The sequence below is a fragment of the Pseudopodoces humilis genome, chromosome 7 (genome assembly GCF_049639895.1).
Source record: "Pseudopodoces humilis isolate 2021_Gansu_Grassland_sample_001 chromosome 7, ASM4963989v1, whole genome shotgun sequence".
Classification (NCBI taxonomy): Eukaryota; Metazoa; Chordata; class Aves; order Passeriformes; family Paridae; genus Pseudopodoces; species Pseudopodoces humilis.
Window position 1 is genome coordinate 38,011,911 of NC_142206.1, and position 15,138 is coordinate 38,027,048.

The 15,138-nt window shown below is 41.5% G+C and overlaps 1 protein-coding gene across 1 annotated transcript; it reads left to right on the forward strand.

Annotated features, from left to right (window-relative positions):
* The first annotated feature begins 3,466 nt into the window (after nucleotides 1-3,466).
* PSMA6 (proteasome 20S subunit alpha 6) lies at nucleotides 3,467-14,401 on the forward strand. Its single transcript, XM_005520292.3, has 7 exons — nucleotides 3,467-3,627; nucleotides 7,592-7,686; nucleotides 8,443-8,524; nucleotides 8,684-8,839; nucleotides 11,742-11,920; nucleotides 12,552-12,646; nucleotides 14,198-14,401. Exons 1-7 carry the CDS (start codon nucleotides 3,552-3,554, stop codon nucleotides 14,253-14,255), a joined length of 741 nt encoding a protein of 246 aa, XP_005520349.1. The 5' UTR covers nucleotides 3,467-3,551; the 3' UTR covers nucleotides 14,256-14,401.
* Nucleotides 14,402-15,138: the final 737 nt, after the last annotated feature.

Here is a 15,138-nt window from a genome sequence, read left to right on the forward strand (position 1 = left end):
TGTAGAGAAGCTAGGTACCTCTTAAGGTAACATAAAACCTTGGCTTTAAATTCATCATATTGTTAGTAGTGTTTTCTACTAACTTTCTAACAGACCCTTTTCCTGACACAACATGACAACTCCTATGGAGGCCAGCAGGGAAAGCAGAGAGATTGGATCTACTTCTCTCATTCCTCAATACTTCTAATTTGTCAGAAGATTGCTTTTATAATTGTTTAAGTCAGAGAACTGCGACATCTCCTTGAAAGTGGAAATATGCTTTTAAATTAGGTGTCTGCTCCTGTGCAGGACTGCTTAGTTAGCAGCTGCTGTTCTTTGCGAGGCTCCCACACCCTCTGTATGAAGTTCTGCATGGCATAAGCTGGTGTGAATCAGTGCTGTTACAGTCTTCCTTTGGTACTATCTCTGATGGTCATGCAGCCCAAAACAATGCAGAGCTGGCTCTTAAAAACTTGGTTTTGGCTAGGTCAGAATTGGCATTGTTGCACTCATCTAGCACCATTGCATAAGTATTGGTACCTGTGTGGGAGTGGAGTTCAAATGTCAGGCTGCAGAAGGTGGGTCCCTGCAGCACCTCTACCTTAGGTCAGCCCTAGCTGAGCAGAAATTGCACCTTCAGGGTACCCATTTCATTGCCAGACATGTTCATCTGTTAAAGTTTGTATTTTACCTCACCCTGGTCATTAACAGGCATGCATAATATCCACATATAAACTTCCTTTTTGCTCAGGACATATCCCTAATCAATCAATTTGGTTTCACGTCAAAAACTGTTCTTAGGTAATGCCTTCTAAATAATACTGCTTCCTAATACACTAATATACATTAAATATACAAGCATATTTAGGGAATGATGGAACAGAATATGGAATTTGCAGCTGGAAGGTATTACAACATTGGTGTCAGATTTGTGACTTCTTTTTTCTATGTTTGCTGCTAATACACTTCTCTGCAGATCCTTACAGGGAATTAATGGCCTCTGTGGAACCAAAGGGGAAACATTAGTGATGAACCTACAGACTTTTTCTGGTGTATACTACCTGCTACATAGATTCATATGGTATCCAGAGGCTCAGTTCTGAGGTTAATTTGAATTTTATTTAAGACATCTTTGAAATAAGATTTCTTTTGTGTTGCTCTAAGTCCTCAATACTGAAATACAGTATTTCAAAATAACAATGAATATGAGGATTTGCTTCCAAGTATCTAAAAAGAATTCTGAGGGTTTCACTGGCAATAAAAATAAATGTGAGAGCTAAACCAAAGCAAATAACAAATAGCTGATCTATTTGACATCTACTGTTGTTTATATCGTGGTACAGTAAAAATTCAAGGTGATTTATTACACAGATGTGTTTCATGCTGAATGCCAGAAAGACAACTTTTCCAAACAGTATAGCAATTGGTACCCCCAAAGAGACACTGACTGCCATTTGCTATTACACTGAGTGAGAATGGGAATCAGAAGGAATGTGCCCTTAGCTTGCTGTGTGCCATGGAAATGGAGACACACTAACAAGACAGAGTTGAGAAAGATGAACTGAGAGCCTGCACTCCAGCATTTATCACCTCCAAGGTCTCCCACTTACTGCTTACTATGTTAAAAAGATGATTGTGAAAACAGCTTTCCTCAGGATCCTGCAACACAGAATTGGACTCCATACTCATCCTCATCAGAAGGGATTTAACATTAAGCCAAAAGTATGATTGCTCTTCTGAAACAATGCTGTACTCTGGAAGTGATATGCTGAAAATAGCATAACTTCTACTCCATCATATCCATGGTATTGAGCAACTATTACTCTATCTAATTCAAATACTGGATCTTTGATTCAAACCTTAAAGATTTTCTTAGTTACTGTTTGGCTATCAGGCTGAACACTTGATATTTACTTAGATTTTCTCATCACCTTTTCCTTGGGAGAAAAAAGCCATTCTAGAGAATGAAAGAGCTCTGTAGGATGGAAGAACTGTAAAGGCACAGATCATCATCTTGGAGAAACTGGTCTTAAGAAACATAGAGGTCATAAGAATCACGAGTGTTCTGGAAGGAGTGCCTAGGGATCCACAGTGCAGTGGCAGTCAGCACAAAAGCATCAAATGGTACTGGCAGATAGAAGGTTCAGATGAAAGGTGAGGTTTCAGACAAAAGCACACAACATGCTGTTATGCTGACCAACTCTTTGCCATGGCATGTTGTGGATTCAAGAAGTTCACCCGGGTTCAACGGGAGACTAGCAAGTTTCATTAAAGGGAACCAGCAAGAGTTACTGCATAACCAGACATTATCCCTGCCTTGGGAAGTCCCTCCAGGTGGTTGGAGACTGGGAGACGATTCAGGGGATGTATCATGAAAGGCTCTCTCTAGTCTTAATTCCTTGGATATCCCCCTTCTGGCCACATTTGGAGACAGAGCATTGGATAAGACTGGCTCTGTTCTGACCCAGCAGACACAGTTGAACATGTTCGTGTTCTCTGTGTTCCAGTGCTTGCATCACCCCTTTAAACATTTCATGTCTGCCCACAAAGTCCTTCGGTAATGAAAGGGACAAACTCTGAGTCTTGTAATAAATACACAGCAGGACATTATTCTCCCATACTGTTAATAAGCAAGAAGTATTTTGACAAATTTGAGAATGCAGACTTTTAATGCGTGGCATACACAAAGTCCGCCTTTATTCTGCTATTTCAACAAGAAATAACCTCACCTAGTAATTTTAAAACAGAGGTGTGGATACCAGAACGCAGCCTTTCCAACTCTTCTAATGACCAGCTTTTAAAAAATGTCTTCCCACAAAGAATAGGGGAATTCCAATATGTTGAAAAGCAAAAAGGACATATATTCACGAGTTTAAACTTGTGACGCCGCTAAAAAGTCTTTTAAACATCGCATTATAACGCAGCTGCGGCGACAATTACCTATGAATACTTTAAACATGTTTTTTTAAGTACTTGCTTTAAAATTATTCCCATTGAAGAGGACACGTGGAAATACTTAGTTTGGAATTTTAGGAAGGGTTTTGTTTTCCCCGCTGACTGGTGGTACTTTTATCCAGTATTGATGAATGCCGCGATGATGCTTTTATTCCGTTTCCTGCTGCTTCCGTGCGCATTCCCTCAGGCACGTCCGGCGGGGCTTTCAGGTTTCCGCGAAGGAGAAGGGCTCGCCGAGCTCCACGGCGGTGGCCGCTGCCAGAACTGCGGCGGTGCCGTGTGCCGGTGCCGTGGTGTGCCGATGCCGTGGTGTGCCGATGCCGTGGTGTGCCGGTGCCGTGGTGTGCCGATGCCGTGGTGTGCCGATGCCGTGGTGTGCCGATGCCGTGGTGTGCCGATGCCGTGGTGTGCCGATGCCGTGGTGTGCCGCTGCCGTGTGGCCCGGCCATGCGCAGCGCCGCCGCCGGACCGTGACGCTGCGGGAGCGCCGCTCCCCTTTGCGCCTGCGCGGCGCGGGCGCGTGACCCGGAAGCGCTCCGGCGGTGCCTGCGGCTGCGGCGGGCCCTGCACGCGGACAGCTCCCCCCGGCCGCGCGCCGCTCCCGCGCCGCTCCCGCCATGTCCCGTGGCTCCAGCGCCGGCTTCGACCGGCACATCACCATCTTCTCGCCCGAGGGCCGCCTCTACCAAGTCGGTGCGTGTCCGGGCCCTCGGGGCCGCCGCCGAATTGCCCCGTCACGGGCCCGGCCTGCCTGCGCCGCCGCAGCCGCTCCCCGCTGAGCGGGGCTGCGGCCGGCTCACGAAAACTCTGCCGAGCCCGACAGCCTGTGCGGAGAGGAGAGACGCGGCCCCTCTCGTAGCTCGGGGGTGCCGGCTCCCCCCTGGCCTGGTCCCGCGGTGTGTGGGGGAAAGCCTGGTGCGAGCGTGGAGCGGCGGCGGTCCCGGCCGTGCCGGCGTGGGGACCCGGGGAAGGGATGCTCGCATGAGCTAAGGAAAACTTAGAGCCAGGGTGGGCTCTCGAGTGTCTCCTGCCACCGGGAGGGGCCTCCTCGGAGTCCTCCGTGCGCGATTTTAGACGCTTGGAGACCAAACTTGCAGCTATCCAGAGGCTGTTTAGTCTTCCTTAAGTGTTTCTTTAAGTGAATCTTGCCAAGCCTCGGAGCACTGCGTTTTGGGATGTGAGAACTATGATAGCTGTTTGAAATGGGATTTAAACTGCCTCAAACCCTGCATGCCAGAGTGACAAAGTGACTTCTTGGATGTAACTCATGTGCATTGTTACACCTGAATGCCGCGTGTTCCGTGCGCTGTGGCCTGAGATAGCATCCTTTGTTTTCAGGTTACTTGGAACAATCTGAAGCCAAGCTTCAGCTTCTTCTGTAGGCCACAGATTCTGTTATTCCTGTTTCTTGCAGTGCACCAGATTGTACAGAAGTGCATCCTGGTGCCCCTTGTGTAGGATACAGTCAGCTCACAGTCTGGCAGGACTGTAGTCTGACAGTGCTCCTGAAGGATCCTCACAGCAGGGACAGATGAACTGTTTTGCAGAATCATCCTGATGCTGCCTTCCCCAGCTGCAATGGCTTCACTGCACAGCCACTGCATGTTATGCCTATAAATCCATCTGTTCTCCAGGAAAGGAGCTTGCTGGGTCAGATTGCATGAGTTGCCTGCAACCCATATAATTTTTTTGTGACTGCCCTTGAGTTTTTCTCAGGAAGAAGATTGGATTGGATTAGGCCTCGTGGACAGGTGGCCCAGTCTTGAGCAGTCTTTTTTGCAAGGAAAAATTAGGAAGGTGCCTGTGTGTAGATGTCTGTACATAGACAGAAAGTTACCTGTACTGGATACCTATATATGGTTGCTGGAGCATGTATAATGCTTATTATCCCTTGTACACAAGGATGGTAGGAGCAGTGCTTCCTCAGAAAGGTTTTCAGTGGTTCTGTGACAGAGGAGTCCTGGGCTCCAACCTTCCGCTGCCATTAAAACAGGCTGGTTGGTCTGCATCACTTTTCACTGTCTCTGTCACAGTACTACTTGTTGGGAATGGTTTCTGTGTTCTGTAGCAGAAAGAAAACTGAGCCTCAGTTTTCTGCCTCCCAGGTATATTTAGCCATTAGGTTAATGTATGAGAAATGTGTAGTACCTCCATGCCTTTTAACAGTGTCTTAGAAACAAGTATCTGCATGTGTATTTGAAAGCTTCTGCGCACAGCCTGAAGCTGTCTTAAAGCTATTTTAAATACCTATGTGCTATAGGAAGAAAAATAGATGAGCATAGTTAACTTCAAACAAGAATGAGCTCACTTTACTCACAGCCAGGCTAGTGACTCAGGCATGGTGCTACATGGGTATTTCTGTTTGCCAGCATCTAGCCACAGCATGGGCAGAAGTCTCATGTTTGCTTGTAATCAAATGTCTACATCTAAGTGGTTTTGTTTTATCTTTGTCTCTCTGCTGGATTAGGATTAGCTAGGGGCTGTCAAGGATGAGCATGGACATGTGTTGCTTTAGGACTGCCTTAAAACTTGAGTTTTTTCTGGAATTTGGCAGTATGGAAACAGATTTCCAGTGTAGTGATACTGGACTGAAATACCTATACTTTGTCTTTGGTCTGTCTTCTGCTTCCAGAGCTCAGAAAACTCACGTGCCTTTGAAGTGATCTCATATTAGGAAACTTAACAGTATTTCACATTACTGTGGTTAAAATCCCTCAGAGCATCAGTGTTCCCATACTACCTATTAGTTTCAATCTTCAAAGGTGGTGTTTCTTCTAAGTGGAGTTTTGGGAAACAAAGAAAATTACTACAGTAAAATTTCTGGCTGTTGCGATGTGTTCAGGGAACAGCAAGGGGCTGCTGTTTTCAGAGAGAATGTCTGCAGTGCTGCTGAAATACTTACATAGCAATAAACAGATTTAAAATAGCACTAGCAACTTAGATTTGTTACATTGTAAGAGCCACTTCACCTTTTGGCATGTTTCCTTGTAAACTGAGCAATGGAGGTGGTAATAGCACCAGAAGGGGCTGTAGTTTAGTGAGCCTGATCAGTGGTAGTTGTCAGCAAAACTAGTTTGTGAGGGCACCTATTCCTGCTGCCACCTAAGTGTCACAGAACCACAGAATGGCTGAGATTGGGCGGGACCTCTGGAGACTATCTGGCCCCAATCCCCTGCCCAGGGAGGCCCACCTAGAGCTGGATGCCCAGAAGTGTTTCCAAGTAGGCTGTAAGTAGTACAGGCAATCTGTTCCAGTGCTCAGTCATCATCACAGTAAAACATGTTTTCAGGTGTACATGTAGGTGGACCCTCCTGTTTCGCTTTGTTCCAGTCACCTCTGATTCCGTCCTGTCACTGGGCATCACTGAAAAAACGGCTGGCTTTGTCCCTCTGCTTTACACTCTTCCTTCAGGTGGTTGTACAGATAAATAGACAAGTGTTGCAAAGCCTGTGCTTGGGGCTTCAAGCATGACCAGTTTGCAGGCAGTGCTGGCCCATGTCTTACTGGATTTTGTGCTCCGCTGCAGACTGGCACTGATCATTCCAGAGAGAGGAGGGAAAGGGGGAACGTCCTTTATGGCACATTTGGGTAACCAGTAAATGCTCTGATGTCTGAGAGTAGTAAATACAGTGCCATAAATACACAACAATGAGCTCTTCCCTAACACTGACTCAGCAAATTGAACATTAATATACAAGATTTGATTTTTTTTTCATCTTCAGATTATTACTCTTCTGTTGTGTAATCTCTTCTATAGATCAGACTGCAGCTTTTAAAATAGCCAAGTTTCTTGCTTCCATTATTTTAAGATAGTCTTAGCAATTTACTATGCTGTTTGTAAACATGTTCTAAATTCTGGGTTCACATGCATAGTTAACAAATAAACTTACCTACATCTAGCTGCTCTCTGAAACTTGCTACTCAGCCAGTTATTAGGAATTCCTGAATGTTTTTCAATATTGCCAGATAAACAGTTTTTGAAGTTGTTGTTGAAGTCGAAATGGCTTTTGGAACCATTAATCAGAAGAAATTAATTTCATGGATCATTTAGTGACTGTTACTTTAGTGTTTTTTAATCCATTGTACTCACATGAATAGCATTGTTTAATTGGCATCTGTATAGCTTTCACTATAAAAAGTGAAGAAAAGCATTGCAGTGTTTGAATGTCATGTCAGAAAATATGATTGTAATGTTAAAACCTGTCTCCTGTGCCTCCTGTGTCATCCTATCAGTTTTCATCTATATCAGTAAAAAATTACTAAAAAACCAGAAGCTTATATCCTTTAAAATACTAAAATCCATGTCAAAAATTGTTCTGTAAAAATTTATGGTTACTGTAGATTAAGGTTGGACAATTTTGATCAAGTTCAGAACAGCCTTTTTGTTCTAAAACTAATACTGTTGCTGTTAAGCTTGAACTGAATAAAAAGTCAAATTAGAACATTTGAAGGAAGCAGTGATAATAGTTTTATGAAGAGAGTCAAAACACATTGTACTAAAGACCTTAAGGACACAAAGATACTTGTTGCACAAGTATTAAAGTATTAAAAAGGCCATAAATTGGTGAGATTCGTGTGTTGGGGGAAGGTGTGTCAGAGTTAATGGTACTAGTGTCTCTGACACAAGTTTTTTGTTAACATTTGTATATTTTTCTAGAATATGCATTTAAGGCCATAAACCAAGGCGGACTTACATCTGTAGCTGTTCGTGGGAAAGATTCTGCAGTAATTGTCACACAGAAGAAAGTACCTGTAAGTAGTCTGTGTTTGAGGGGAGGTCTGGAAGGAGAGGAGAAAAAAAGTTGGGGTGAGACTTAGCAGTGTTGATATTATACTTATTAGCACTGAAATTGCTATTTGAACTGACTATCTAATTATCATTCTGCTTATTACAAGGTCTAGCTCCATGTAGTGCTCAACTGTACATTTCCTCACTGAATACTGCAATATTGGTTTTCTCTGTAGTTGTTGAAGGGATAAATGTAAAATATAAGTTGACCCTGCTGTATTGAGCGTGCATTCATTGCTCTGGCTTGTAAGGGCTGAGTTGTTCATAACCAGTTCCCTGATTTCTTTAATTTCTGCTGAGGAAATGTTACACCAACAGCATGTAGAACAGGTTTTCATGAGTGTTTCAGCTCAGTGATGATGTACTGTTGAAAAAGGGGAAATTCTTTTATGTTTGAAGAGCAGTGTGCCATAAGAGAGCAAGCTTTTGTATGTTCTCAAAGTTTCTTCAGAGGGAAGAGGACTGTGATGTTGATCATGTTCTTGTTCTCAGTCTCTAGATCTGTGGTTTTAATCTTCCCTAGTCTCCAATTTCTTCCTTCATTGCTATTCACAGCAATAAAAATTGGAAACCCTGAAAGACAATTTTAGCTGTTATGGGTCCTTTTGGGCTCTTCTGTAAAAAAACGAAGATTCAATGTTTGTCGTTTGTTTGTTTGTTTGTTTGCTTTTTACTTCAAGGACAGTGTTTCCTATACATTATTTCTGTTTCCTCTTTAGGACAAGTTACTGGATTCCAACACAGTGACTCATTTATTCAAGATTACTGAAAATATTGGTTGTGTGATGACAGGAATGACAGGTATTTAATTCACCAGTCTGGTTTTGGAAAACTTACCTAGCTCTAATGGGTATATTTAAGGACAATGTAAAGTTGGACCTAGAATTTATATTCTCAGGCAGTGCTAGAAATAAACATGGTACATGTTCAGTGGAATTAATATCAGTTCTTTTTGTCTAGCTGATAGCAGATCCCAGGTGCAGAGAGCCCGCTATGAGGCTGCTAACTGGAAGTACAAGTATGGATATGACATCCCTGTGGATATGCTGTGTAAAAGGATTGCAGATATTTCTCAGGTCTATACACAGAATGCTGAAATGAGGCCCCTTGGTTGCTGTAAGTACAGTGTATGAAAATGATCTTTACTGTTTCTTGTCTAAGTCTGCACATTCATATATAAGAAATTCTTGCCCATTTTCAGAGTGGGTAAATGGGGGAATAAGAGGGATGAACAGCTGAATGAGGGAGCAGTGTTGTAGGTCTTGAACTGGAGCCATGATTTTACCATTGACTCAGCATTAGAAATAATTTAGCTTCTCTGATACTATTTCACCTTAGTTTTTGGGGCCTGGTCCGTTTGCACTGTGCAGTGATGTCTGTGAGCAGGAGATGCTCTTTATAACCTTGTCTGTGTGTGGTGGTTTGACCCTGGATGGATGCCAAGTGTCTGCCAAAGCCTTTCTCTCCATCACTCCCTTCCTCAGCAAGACATAGAAGAGAAAAAATGCCATGAGAGGCTTATGGGTCAAGATAAGGTCAGGGAGGGATCACTCATCAGTTACTACCATGGGCAAAACAGATTCACCTTGGGGAAATTAACTGAATTTATTAACAAGCAAATAAAAATAGGATGCTGAGTAGTCAAACTGGATCTTCAAAACATTCCCTCTACCTCCTTCACAGGTTTATTCCTCGTTCTTTACTTCTCCCACAGTGGCACAGGGAGATGGAAAGGGGGTCTGTGGTCAGTCCATAGTACATTGTTTCTGCTGCTACTTTTTCTTCAGGGGAGGACTCCTCCCACACTTCCCCTGCTCCAGTGTGTCTCCCACAGGAGACAGTCCTCCAGGAACTTCCCACAGGTTGCAGTTCTTCACCAACTGCTCCAGCAAGGAGCCCACCTTATGTGGGGTGCAGTCCTTCAGGAACAGACTGCTCCAGTGTGGGCTCCTTTCTCCACAGCGCCACTGGTCCTGTCAGGAGCCTGCCCCAGCACACGTGGGGCTACAGCCTCCTTCATGCATCCATGTGCTCCAGAGTGGGCTCCTTCAGGGGCTGCATGGATGTCCATGGGCTGCAGGGGCACAGCTGCCTTACCATGGTCTTCACCACAGGCTGCAGGGGAGCCTCAGCTCTGGCAGCTCCTTCCTTCTGTCATTTGCCTCAGTGTCTGCGGAGCTGTTCCTCTCACGTTCTCACTCCTCTCTTACCTGTCAGTAATTTCCTCCTTCTTTTTTTTTCTTTCAAAAATACATTATCCCAGAGGCACTACCATCATTGTGGATGGGCTTGGCCTCACCCAGCAGAAGGTTGGTCTTGGAGCCAGCTGGCTTTGGCTCCTTCGGACATAGGGAAAACTTCTGGCAGCTTCTCAAAGAAGCCAGCCCTGTAGATCCCTCACTATCAAAACCTTGCCGTGCAAGCCTAATACACTGTGTCCACTATCACTGTTAAAAGAGAGAAATGGAGAATGCAATTATCCTTGTCCAGGTTTTGTTGCTTTTTTATCTAAGTAGTATGTATAGGACAGATTTACATAATTTTTGCTCCTAGCTTAGCTATCATTTATAATGTAGAGGAAAAAGTGCCTAAAATATTTCCCTTGCAAATATTTCTACATTATTTATTTTATAACAGCAAATGCAGCTTAGAAAGAAGTTGTGTGTTGAGTCATTTTTTGTAGATGTTCTTGGTCATCTCTGTGTTCTGGGGTTGGTTCTGACTTGTTTTTTCTCTTACGTATGGCTGTAAGCAAATTATAACCATACTGTTAGGCTGTTCAGGAACTGAGGTAAAAGCCTTAACAGGTTTCCTCAATTACTTTTTTCATTAAACATTCTGAGTTTCTCTTTGATTGGTTGAGTTTTGGTATTGTTTTTTGTTTGAAGGAGAATAGTTTCAGAACTGATGAATCACTTCTCATAATCATAGTAGGCACTAAGACTTCTCACTAAAGAAGCAACATTCAGAATTACACCACAATGATGGGGCAATTTTCCTATGCTTGTGTGCTTGTAATTTTCAGGAAGGATTGTTTCTTTCTTCCCTTGGCATCTCCAATGCCTTGATATTACTGGAAATTCCTTTTTTAAAGTACATGAATAAAAATGCATTTTTCTTAACTTCCCTTAGCCTTTTTGAAAATAGGAGGGGTCTTTTTACTATTGTAGTAATAGCTGCTCAGAAGTTTATCAGCTCTAATTACTAGTTAAAAGTTGCACAAGTGTAAAGTGAAAATAATTGAAAACTATAACCTTGTTTTGTTTTTGGTTTTTATTGCAAGTATTGCTTTTGACTTATTTTTTAATATGCATGTTGGGACAATGCAGCTGTACATCAAGAAGTGAGGGTGAACACATGCATTTCAGTGATGTGGTCAGTTTGTGTTACTTGGAAACTACTCAGCTTCATCACTTAGATGATCTTCAAAGATTCAGTTATGTCCTATTATTTCCACTTTTCATTTCAGATTTTTTTTTTTTAATTTAAAGAGGAAAAGGTATATAATGCCGTGTTTTTCAGGGTTACAAACAAGAAATCTAAATTTGATCTGTTAATATTTCCGTTAGTTTCAGCATGTTTGCAAAGTTGCTTTCTAGTAAAAGGCATATGGTAATAGAACTACTGTTTACACTTTTGTGTCATATAACACAGGATGTGAGCTGTGGCTTGGTAAACTTTGTATCAGGATAAAAGTTTTGTATTTCCTGACTTTGTGGTTCTCTACACACTGAGCACGACAAAAATGTTTGTATGTTTAATAAGTAACCTTCTTTGGGAATGACAGAAATAGAGTTTCTACTGAACTGAGTTGTATACCTGATAATGAGATGCTGGTGAGAAATGGCAAATTAGAGATAAAAAGGAAGTCACAGCTCTAGGTATGGGACTGGTTCTCAAAGATGTGCTGCTGTGCATATGTATTTTTTTCAGAGACAGGAGTATCCATTCTGTTCTTCAGTTGAATTAAATTACTAAAATTGGGGAAATAAATAAATTAACAGATTTTCTCTTCAAGGTATGATTTTGATTGGTATTGATGAAGAACACGGCCCTCAGGTATACAAGTGTGATCCAGCAGGTTACTATTGTGGATTCAAGGCCACAGCTGCAGGAGTTAAACAGACAGAGTCAACCAGTTTTCTTGAAAAGAAAGTAAAGAAGAAATTTGACTGGACATATGAACAAACAGTAGAGGTAGGCCAGCAGAAGGAAATGAAAATTTGTTAAAAGTATTTTTAATGAATATCCTCCATGTAGGCTTGCAATGCAGAGAAATGTAGTTAGTCTTTCCCTACAGTTCTGTATTGCTGCCAGAGCAAATACAGCTATTCCAACCAGAAAATCATTTGAAGGTATTCTGCAATTGTTTGACTGGTCATCTAATCTGCTTTTTTTGCTTTATGTTAACTGAAGCAGATTCTGTAAGTGTAGCACTCCCATTGTAGCTGGTGTTTGGTTAATAGAGTGCTTGATTTTGGGGATACCAATATGACTTAACTTGTAGTGACATTTAGAACAATCTTCATATTAGAAGGTATTTCAAACAGTATCTTTGCATGATAAAAGATTTTGGGTTTTTTGTGTCTTTTTCTGCTATGAAAACATGTCCCTTTGCTTTTTGTAGACAGGGCTTTTTAGGGAGAGGACTGGAGAGGGACTCTCCAGTATTGTGTAGCAAAAGGGAAACTATTTGGAATTTCTAAGCTGAGATTTTGAAGTGAGAGGAAGTAACTTTAAACCAGAAGGAAGGATGCTATGTCTATTAAGAAAAAAAAAAAGCCTTAGTGCTTTCTTTCTAATGATAGGAGGTTTTGTCATCTTTCAGACAGCAATAACATGCCTGTCTACTGTACTATCCATTGATTTCAAACCTTCAGAAATAGAAGTTGGTGTAGTCACAGTGGAAAATCCTAAGTTCAGGTAAGTGATCAGCATTGATAAAACTTGGTGCATTTCTCTGATTATGTGCAATTAGTTTTACTTCTTGTGTTATTGTAAATCAAGAAAAAGAGATAAATTTCAGAGATCAAAGGTCTGTAGAGTTTTTTACTTGTAACTCTTAAAAATGTGTAGGGGTAGAAAACATTTTGTAAAAAAAATAACAGAATTTTAAAATGTATGACACGGTTAAGGGATTTAGTAGAGAAAAGTGTTCTGTTTCATGTCTTAAAAGGCTATTGCTTTCTGTGATGATTGAAATGTAGTAACATCTGGTCTAGAAGTGTTTTCATGCTTAGAAGCATAAACATTTTTCATAGTAATGGTATCTGGAGTCCAGTTCCAACTCATGGTCATGCTAACTAATGCAGTAAAGTCTGGTTTATATTAGGGAATATTTACAAGTCCCTTAAATTCTTCATTCTTTTTCTAAATTGAATCTTTAATTTATTCTTGCTCGTCTTTTAAATGTTAGCATTTTTTAACATCTAAAATATGTATTTAATAGATTATGGATTTGTGTGGTTTGAAAAACTCTATTTAAATTCGGTATGACTAAAAGGTCATGGGTTTAAAAAATCACTAATGATTTGAAAATAGCTGAACTGTCTACTTTCCGACTACTCTGCATTCCCATCTAGCATGAAAGCAAGGCACCTGCTATTTCTTCCCTCCTCCCTTATTGCCTGCAGCACAGTGTGTGCACCAAGATTATTTGGCCAGTGTATCAACACCTGGAAGTCTTCCTGCTGAGGGCAGGAAAGCTTCACACTAGATACAGTGTACTTGACAGCCTTCTCACAGCACAGTTATAGCTGCATAAGTGTGCATGAGATGTAGGAGAAACAGTTTTGGGGATTTTTTTATAATGCAAAAGAACTCTCCAGGTATGGCTTACCTAAAGTTTAGGTAAGTCTTGCTTGCTGCAGAGGGATTCACTTTTTCTGCTTTGGTCTTTCATTGGGGTTTTTTATTTAAAAAGAAAGAGAGGAACAGTTAAATTTGGAATAATGTCTGCTGTTACTTTAGTCTGACTACTTGGTAAATGGAGACTGAAGAGAGGCTTCAAACCTTTGGGTCCTAAAGGTTCAGTCTTTTAAGTGCTTCCTTCCTAATGTTTTTAAGGTGGGCACGGTGATGATGGGTGGTTTTGAATTTGGTGGTGTGTGCTGAGGACAACAGAATAGAACCGTGTTTGTGAGAAAGCACACAGGAGCTGCTTGACCTCTTTTCTGCTGCCACTCAAGGGATCCAGCTACCTTCTCACTAGATCTCAATTTGCAGATGCATTACTCATGAAGTATTACCTGTTATTTTTCTATCATGTGTTACCTCCTTGCTCTCTAGTGCCACTGATTCTTCCTTTATTTTTCAGGAGAATTGGAATATCAGCCTGTGGCACTGGCAGCAGGGCTTTAAAGGGCAGAAAGATGCATTGCTGTAGAACTTATTTGTATAGATATTAGGTTGTAATATTGGAGTTTAAGGGGAAGAATCATATAAGCTATTTAAGATTTCTTTTTGTTCTTTCAGGATCCTTACAGAAGCAGAGATTGATGTGCACCTTGTAGCTCTGGCAGAGAGAGACTAATTAGCATTCCCGTTTCCATTGTCTGTGCTTCTGGCCAGGATGTTTGGTGAAAAGAAAACACTTAATGGTTTTAGATTATGGGTGGAAAACAGTGCTCACTATATGATGTATTTTACTCTGTACAAATAAAACAGAGGTTTTTGAAATCCTTAGTGTCTCCTTTTAATGTTATTTTTTAAACTTCCAATTCTATGAAATTGTCATTAAAATACTTGATGACTTTTAGTGTTTCTATGGTAATTCCTTGCCTTTTAATTGTATTTTAAGAGAAACTTTATGCTCTCAGCTGTATTTTTCATCTGAGCTATTTGGCTCTTTGTGTTAAGTTAATATCAGTTTTTGTGGCGTGTGTGTGTCTCTTAAGATAATTCTTGCATTCACATTCATTCTCTCCATAGCCTGATGTTGAAAGCATGTACAGCATTACTGGTTTAATTGTAGTGAAGGTAGGAAGACCTTATTTGCTCAGGTTTATATGAGGATAGAGGGCAAAAGCAGAAGGAAAAAGCTGTGAGTCCAAGTCCAGGCCTTTGGATTGATTTAGTTGTGGTGCATGTAGTGGATTTAAGAGAGATCATCTATAATTAAGTGGTTCCAAAGCCACTATTCCTATTTATTTAGGGAAAATATTCTGTATGTAGTGTACCTTGAGATTTTGGGTTAGTCACCTATCAGATTTTGAGGCTTTGGGCAGTGCCAGAAACAATGCTGGGGCTAGACAGGACCAATAGACAAAGTCCATCAACAGGAATGTCTCTAGGAAGCAATTCTTGCTCCTTCAGAGGTTTTGGATTTGGAGATGAGACTGCAAAAACTTGAAGGTGAAGAAAATTGCTTCAGTTGAAGATGTCCCAGCCTCAGCAGTAAATAGGGAGATGATGAA